The sequence below is a fragment of the Suricata suricatta genome, chromosome 5 (genome assembly GCF_006229205.1).
Source record: "Suricata suricatta isolate VVHF042 chromosome 5, meerkat_22Aug2017_6uvM2_HiC, whole genome shotgun sequence".
Lineage (NCBI taxonomy): Eukaryota > Metazoa > Chordata > Mammalia > Carnivora > Herpestidae > Suricata > Suricata suricatta.
In genome coordinates, this window is record NC_043704.1 from 15506570 (window position 1) to 15515315 (window position 8746).

General features: G+C 40.9%; 2 protein-coding genes across 2 annotated transcripts; both read left to right on the forward strand.

Moving 5' to 3' along the window:
* The first annotated feature begins 1771 nt into the window (after window positions 1-1771).
* On the forward strand, window positions 1772-2041 carry LOC115291076 (keratin-associated protein 6-2-like). Its single transcript, XM_029938675.1, has one exon. It carries the CDS (start codon window positions 1772-1774, stop codon window positions 2039-2041), a length of 270 nt encoding a protein of 89 aa, XP_029794535.1.
* Window positions 2042-8306: 6265 nt separating this feature from the next.
* Window positions 8307-8528, forward strand: LOC115291077 (keratin-associated protein 21-1-like). Its single transcript, XM_029938676.1, has one exon. It carries the CDS (start codon window positions 8307-8309, stop codon window positions 8526-8528), a length of 222 nt encoding a protein of 73 aa, XP_029794536.1.
* The last annotated feature ends 218 nt before the right edge of the window (window positions 8529-8746 follow it).

An 8746-nucleotide genomic window follows, 5' to 3' on the forward strand; every position in this document is an offset into this window, starting at 1 on the left:
CTTCTCAGGTCATGATATCATGGTTTGTGGGTTCAAGTCCCATTAAGGCTCTGTGCTGACAGCTCTGAGTTTAGATCCGCTGAGATTCTGTGTTTCCTCTCTGTGCCCCTCCCACACTCATGCTCTGTTTCTTCTCAATAATTAATTATCATTAAAAAAAGATCATTTATACCTCCGGAAAAATGCCTTTGTAAACTAGCACATATATTTAAAATGTGAAGTTTCTGACTCTCTTAGTCAAAGAACATTTGAGACTTTCAGCTTAAGTAAAATGAGAACACTCCAAAGTTACAAACTATTTTGTATTATTGCATCTTTTTTTATTGATGGAAATATTGATGGATTTGAAATTATGTGCCAGGCACGATACTTAGAGCTTATGATTCAGGGGGGCTACAAAACATAGATTTTTTTCTGCTGTTCTGGCTCTGTATCCAGACAGCTAAATGACAATGTACTAGAAATAATGCAATAAATAGAGGAGTGGATTTCAATGGATCAGCCACATTGTGACGAGAAAGTGTGTATTTGAAAATTAACATGTCTCTTCTAGGGAATTGTATGATAGTATTTATCATCATGAATTTTGAAACTGACAAAAAAGAAGAGAAAATAAAAAATAAAGGACGATAGCATGAGAAATATTTTCTTTCAACTTCTTGTTAGTGATGACACATAGCAGAGTGAACAAAGAGATTAGTGGTCAGTATTAGAAAAAACAGTGAGAGTTATTATTAACCAATGGAAAAATATTTAATAATGAAAGTTCTCAGAAAAGAAAATCAGAAGCTTTATGAAAAACCTGTGTTGAAGGCACTCAATATAGGACTAGTTGGCTCTCTTTACTTGTTGAAATTTGAATGCAGAGTAGAAAAATAAATTCCTGGGTTTGATTTCCACTTGAATTTCATAATTGTCACAGTAAAAAGTAATTTAAATTTTGGATTCTGCCTGACTTTGAATATAGTGACCTAGACAATGTAGATGAGCAAAAACAGCACAAACAAACAAAACATTTTTTTTCCTAGTGTGTTTCTGGTGATGGAGGGGTTTGACATTTAGTTTAGTTGAGAAGAAAGGGAATATTTGGGCTTAGACGCTAGTAAAGAGAGAAGCTAATTGATAGATGTGAGGCTACAAAACAAGGTTTCTCAATCTCAACACTTTTCAAATTTGACATGAGATGTTTTAATGCTGTTGAGGGCTTTTCTCTGCTCTGCTATGGCATCATCCCTAGCTTCCACCACACAGAGCCAGTAAGTATCCATAGTGGGTATCTGGATACCAGAGGTGGGCAAGTTTTGCAAGGATTTCATAAAGGAGCTGAAGTCTGTCTTTCCTTGTGGGCAAAGGTATACCTTTTAGGAGAGGGAGGAGATCAAGAAGGACACATCTTTCCTAAATTCCCCTCAGCCTTCTTTTATGAGGTATATTAAATCATAGGACACTGTAAACATGGATTTGAGTTTTACTTAGAGCACATGATTCTAATGAAACATTTTTTTTGGTAGAATGAATGCAATTGCTGTGCTTTAAATAAAACTGGAATCTCCACAATAATGAGGTGCCATAATAATGAGTCTCCGGAGACTTTACTGATTGTTGACAGTCACTGGCACAACATAGTTGCTTACATATTTGTTGGATATGTCAGGGGGTGAGTGGTATGTTCCACCAGTTACTGAGAGTATATAAAGGTCCACGTCTAGTAGAAGACACACAGTTCACCACATCCTCTCACAACGCACGTGAAGTGTCCTCTCTTGACAACATGTGTTGCAACTACGGCAACTCCTGTGGCTATGGCTGCAGCTATGGCACTGGCTGTGGCTGTGGCCCCTATTATGGCTGTGGTTACGGAACAGGCTATGGCTGTGGCTATGGCAGTGGTTATGGCTGTGGCTATGGAACAGGCTATGGTTGTGGCTATGGCTCCTGCTGTGGCTATGGCACCGGATATGGCTGTGGCTATGGCTATGGCTCTGGCTGCTGTAGCTACAGACCATTTTGCTACAGAAGATGTTATTCTTCTTGCTGTTAGATCATCAGTGTCTAAGCCCACTTGCTTCAGAGAAGGCTGATTCAAGGTTCCATATCCCAAGATTTCTATATCCAAGAAATTGCATGCTTTGCAGATTTGAACACCAGTCAACATTTGTTAGATGGCATCCTGTGGCTGTGTAGTACCATCTTACTCTTGTCCATATGTGGGTGTTTACTGCCGTAATCTGGATTGTTAAGATTCATCGCTGGCAATGATCCTAACATCCCACATCTGGAAAAATCCCTTATTTTCAATAAAAATAGTTCTTTGCTTCTAACATATCTCTGTGTTCTTGCTTGTGAATTACATCACAGTTGCAGTCTAAGGGTTTCTCTTGAATATTGGACTGGCAATATATTTCATGAACATGAGGGCTCTTCGTGACATAACATAAGCATTTTTCCTCTTATGTGCATCAGAAATAACGTCTTCCTCACACATTTCTTGCATCTCTCCTGCTAAGACCCTCACAGATCAGTGCAAATAACCCACTATTTCAGCATCATGCCCTTGAAATCACACTGTTTCTAGAATTGAGCAGAGCTGGAGAGGAAAGATAATAAAGGAAGTTGCCTCTTCAGGAAGCTGTGACAGAAGCCCAATGACAGTAGGTGTGGCCTGAGTATTTAAAGGATAAGTAGAATGGAAGAGAGAGTTTCTGGTATTAATGAGAAATCAGAAGCTGCCTCCGCTAAGTTATAGAAAATCAAGGAAAGGACAAGTTAGAAGAAAAATGCAGGGGTGCCTGGGTTGCTCAGTCAGTTGAGCATCCAACTTTGGTTTAGGTCATGATCTCACGGTCCTTGGGTTAGAGCCCCGAGTCAGGCTCAGTTCTGACAGCTCAGAGCCTGGAGCCTGTCTTTATATTCTGTGTCTTCCTCTCTCTGACCTCCCCTGCTCATGCATGTTTTTGAAAGAGAATTGTCCTCCACACTGAAGAGACAGGAGCAAATTGTGGAATAATATTTTACTCTCAGAGTGTTTACATCTTAGTAGGTGTTAATATATATTTTATGAATTAATTAAGAAAAATTTAGACAGATAATTAACATGGGGAGAATAAAGCTGCTTCCTGGGGAGGACAATGAAGGTTGAAATAGTGGAGAGATAGTTCAAGGACTTATTTTGATGTTTTGTGCCAAATGAACTGATCCAAGTTGATAGAGTGACTAGAAAGGACAGTGCTAATTAAAACAGGAGAAGGAAAATTTATTAATGTTTGGGTATGATCAGTGCTGCCACTGTTCTCAGTTGAAAAGAGGAAGGACTAGTGCTTAAATGGTATCACTTAGGGCCTTACTTGATAGAGATGTAAGAATGGGATGAGAACCCAGTCCTTTCTGAGTTTGAGAACCTACTAGTGTGTTGGAGTCTGATTTCAGTGTCCTTCCTCATGTGTCATTCCGGAGCTCTAACACTCAGATCCTACAGTAGAAAATGTATTTCAGACTCAAATTCAGCCAGCAGTGAAAAGTGACTCACTGACTGATCTCCATGACAACGGTCACTACAAAGTGTGAGTCTGAGGTACCTGGAGCTTGAAGACTCCACAACATGGCCAGTTCCAAGGGATATAGCTCTGCCAAGAAAGTCAGCCCTGGGGTGAGGCTATGCCCAGGATATGATGTGTTCTGCTAATGAAGAAACAGTACTTCATTCAGGAGTTAGACAGTTTTCACATGCAGGACATCTTTACGTCAGATCTGGGGACTGACTGGTGTTTTTTTTCCAGTACGTATGAGGTGGAGGAATCCTACAATGATGGGAAAGGAATTCTAATAATTAAGTTCACTGAAGATCTACCTCATAATTTTATGTATGTTGAAGTTCTGGGTTTGAGCTCAGGTGGGCTGATAGACACGTAGGGTCTTCTTTGGACAGTAGCAGGATTCAATTGGCTGTTTGCTTCGGTGGGGAAGGGGATGTTGGAATTCCATGGTGAGGAATTACAATTTGAGATAGTCCAGATTGAGAGTGGGGGCATCAGTCCTGGTGGTGCCTGGATCTGTTATCTGGCCTGCAATATAATGGCCACTGGTGCTTTTCAAATGGTTTGGGTCATCCCAGGTTTGCAAGTGGGGGTTGTCAGTGTTCGCAGCTCTCCACATCAATGTGGCCGCTCAGTTGCTTTCCCATGGCACCTCTTACACACGTATGTGAAGGTACAGAAAAATCACATCTCCTCTGCGGTGGTGGGGGGACTAGGCCACATAATCCGCAGGGCCTGGTGTGTCTCATTGTCGGGAGATTACACCTTGATAACGCTGAGTTTGAAACACCCCACCCCGAATGCAAAACTGGTGCAGCCCCTCTGGAGAACAGTGTGGAGGTTCCTCAAAACGGTAAAAATAGAACCACCCTAGGACCCAGCAACTGCACGACTAGGACTTTATCCAGAGGACACAAACATGCTGACTCAAAGGGGCACATGCACCCCAATGTTTACAGCAGCACTATCGACAATAGCCAAAGTATGGAAAGAGTCCAAATGCCCATCGACAGACAGATGGTGTAAGGATGCAGGTCTGAATCAAACTGACTCTGACCTTGGAGGCCTAAGTGTCAGCTTCTCAGACAACTCTTGGAACGCCCAATCAGGAAAGACCAGCTAACACCTTTAACACTTCTAAGGGCGGGCCTAAAGATGGAGGTTAAGACTAGTCACTCCCTATGTGAGGGTCCTAGTCACGCCCTACATGAGGGTCCTGGGCCCACTCTGTGATTGGTCAAGACTCTAGGTGTTGTGATTGGCTCCCACTAAAAGTATCAATGAATGGTTAAACCTGCTATCAATATACCCGTGTCACCATTTCCTGTAACTCCCCCTTCCCAAACTCATAAAAGCCCCTACCCCGCCATGCTCAGGGCTTGCTCCACGTGGATCCAGTGTGTTGGTGGATCTGTGAGCCCATGCTTATATAAGCCCATAATAAAGCCCTTTGCTTTTGCATGCGTGATTCGGTCTCCCTGGTGGTCTCTGGTTTTTGGGGGGATACTAAAATCTGGATATAACAATGGAAAAAGGAGATGTGGTATAAATATACAATGGAATACTACTCAGACGTCAAAGAGTATTAAATCCTGCCATTTGCAACAGCATGGATGGAACTAGAGGGTATTGTCCTGTTGGGGCCCAGTAGGCAAAAAAATACCCTCAAACAATATTTGGCCTCCTGGGCCCCACATATGGCTTCTGTCCATCCTATGATTTTCTCATTGCTTTGCAAAGAGGCATATACTTTTAGGCTTTGAATCAACTTGGGTCAGTCAGTGACCTTCCCTTACTTTATTTTCTGGCTCTTTGTCTGCTGCTAGGAGTGAACATAATCCTCAGCCAAAAGATTTGCTTATAAAAGGATCAGCATCTTACCCTTGAATAATTGATGAAGGGCCTCAAGGAATGTATATCTCCTCATAGAATTCTTCAGGTTTATCTTATGTTTAAAACCAGACTATTATTAGGGGATTCCTCTTTTGTAATGACTTAATCCTGTTACTACCGTCCTGATAAAAATGACCTTGGGGCACCTGGGTGCCTCAGTCGGTTAAGCTTCCGTCTGTGGCTCAGGTCAGATCTCAGGTTTGTGGGTTCGAGCCCCGTGTCAGGCTCTGTGCTGACAGCTAGCTCAGAGCCCGGAGCCTACTTCCAGTTCTGTGTCTCCTTCTCTCTCTGCTCCTCCCCCTCTATGCTCTGCCTCTCTCTGTATCAAAAATAAATAAAACATTAAAAAAATTAAAAAAAAAAAAAAGAATGACCTTATCCGGAGCATGTCTTCAAGTACCTTGAACTATGTAACCATTAAAGAAATGATGTAATCACCCATGGTATATAAGACCCTGGCTATCTTAATAAAGGTGTGGCTTTTACCAACCACACACACACACACAAAATTATGTATGTTCCTTGTCATTGAATAGTTTCTGAAAGGGGGCAGAATATCATTAATTAGGTGTGTATAAAAACATTTACATACGTAGTAAAGGGTCGATCATTGATGAAGCATCTATCATCATTTATACCTCTGGGGCGCCTGGGTGGCTCAGTGGGTTGACGTTCGACTTCAGCTCAGGTCATGATTTCACGGTTTGTGATTTTAACATTATGTCGGGCCTTGTGCTGAGTGCTCAGAGCCTGGAGACTGCTTCGGATTCTCTGTCTTCATCTCTCTCTACCCCTCCCCATCTTGTGCTGTGTTTCTTCTCAATAATAAATACACATTTTAAAAAAGATCATTTGTACCTTTGGAATAATATCTTTGTAAACTAACACATATATTTAAAATGTGAAGTTTCTGACTCTCTTAGTCAAAGAACATTTGAGACTTTCAGCTTAAGTGAGATGAGAACACTCCTATGTTAGAAAATATTTTGTATTATTGCATCTGTTTTTATTGGTGGAAATATTGATGGATTTCAAATTATGTATCAGCACTCTACTTAGAACTTGTGATTCAGGGGTGTACAAAATATAGATTTTTTTCTGCTGTTCTGGATCAGTATCCAGAGAGCTGAATGAAAATATACTAGAAATAATGCAATAAATATAGGAGTGGATTACAATGGATCAGGCATATTGTGACCAGAAAGTGTGTATTTGAAAATTAACATGTCTATTCTAGGGAACCTGTGTGTTAGTATTTATCATTTTGATTTTAGAGACATAAAACAATGAAAATAAATGGTAAAGAACAATAGCATGAGAAATATTTTCTTTCAGCTTCTTGTTAGTGATGACACATAGGGGAGTGATCAAACAGATTAGTGACCAGTATTAGAAAAACCAGTGGGAGGAATACCTTCTTAACCAAAGGAAAAAAGTCTAATAATGAAAGTTCTCAGAAAAGAAAATCAGCAGTTTCATGAAAAATCTGTGTCGAAGGCCCTCAATAAAGAACGAGTTGACTCCCTGTACTTGTTGTCAAAATTTGAATGTGGAGTAGAAAAGAAGATGTGTCATATATATACAATGGAGTATTACATTGCAATGAGAAAGAATGAAATATGGCCATTTGTAGCAAAGTGGATGGACCTCGAAGGTGTCATGCTAAGCGAAATAAGTCAGGTGGAGAAGGACAGATACCATATGTTTGCACTTATAGGTCTAACAGGAGAACAGGAGAAACCTAATGGAGGACCATGGGGAGGGGAAGAGGGAAAGAGAGTTGGGGAGAGAGAGAGACACAAAACCTGAGAGACTATTGAATACTGAAAACAAACCAAGGGTGGAAGGGGGAGGGGAAGGGGAAAAGAGGTGGTGGTAATGGAGGAGGGCACTAGCGGGGAAGAGCACTGGGTGTTATATGGAAACCAATTTGACAATAAACGATTAAAATTAAAAAAATGAAAAAAATGAAAAAATATTCCTGAGTTTGACTTCCAACTTGAATTTCATAATTGTCATAGTAAAAAGCAATTAAAATTTTGGATTTTGCCTGACTCTAAATATAGTGACCTAGAAAATGAAGATAATCAAAAACATCATAAACAGACAAACAACAAAACATCTTTTTTTCTACTGTATGTCTGATGATAGAAGGGTAGGACATTTAGTTTAGTTGAGAAGAAAGGGAATATTTGGGCTTAGACACTAGTAAAGAAAGAAGCTAATTGACAGATGTGAGGCTACAAAAAAAGGTTTCTCAATCTCAATGCTTTCGAAATTTGACATGAGATGTTTGAATGTTGTTGACGGCTTTTCTCTGCTCTGCTATGGCATCATCCCTAGCTTCCACCCCACAGAGCCAGTAGGTATCCTCAGTAGGTATCTGGATGCCAGAGGCAGGCAAGGTGTTGCAAGGATTTTATAAAGGAGCTGAAGTCTGTCGTTTCTTGTGGGCAGAGGTATACATTTTAGACGTGTGGGGAGATCAAGAAGGACAGATCTTTCCTAAATTCCCCTCAGCCTTAGTATATAAGGTATATTAAATCATACGACATTGTAAACATACATTTGGGTTTTACTAAGAGCACATGATTCTAATGAAACATTTTTTTTTTGGCAGAATGAATGAAAATGCTGTGCTTTAAATAAAACTGGAATCTCCACAATAATGAGGTGCCATAATAATGAGTCTCCTGAGACATTATTGATTGTTGACAGTCACTGGCACACCATAGTTGCTTACATATTTGTTGGATATGTCAGGGGGTGAATGGTATGCTCCACCAGTTACTGACAGTATATAAAGGCCCAAGCCTAGCAGAAGACACTCAGTTCACCACATCCTCTCACAACGCACGTGAAGTGTCCTCTCTTGACAACATGTGTTGCAACTACGGCAACTCCTGTGGCTATGGCTGCAGCTATGGCACTGGCTGTGGCTGTGGCCCCTATTATGGCTGTGGCTATGGAACAGGCTATGGCTGTGGATATGGCTCCTGCTGTGGCTATGGCACCGGATATGGCTGTGGCTATGGCTATGGCTCTGGCTGCTGTAGCTACAGACCATTTTGCTACAGAAGATGTTATTCTTCTTGCTGCTAGAACATCACTGTCTAAGCCCACTTGCTTCTGAAATGACACATCTTCAGAGAAGGCTGATTCAAGGATCCATATCCCAAGATTTCTATATCCAAGAAATTGCATGCTTTGTAGAAGATTTGAACCCAAGTCAACACTTGTTAGATGGCATCCTGTGGTTGTGTAGTACCCTCTTACTCTTTTCCATATGTGGGTGTTTAGAGCCTTAATCTGGATTCTGT

Bases quoted from the DNA above. Each gene is read 5' to 3' on its own strand.
- LOC115291076 (XM_029938675.1), top strand. From the start codon at position 1,772: ATGTGTTGCAACTACGGCAACTCCTGTGGCTATGGCTGCAGCTATGGC.
- LOC115291077 (XM_029938676.1), top strand. From the start codon at position 8,307: ATGTGTTGCAACTACGGCAACTCCTGTGGCTATGGCTGCAGCTATGGC.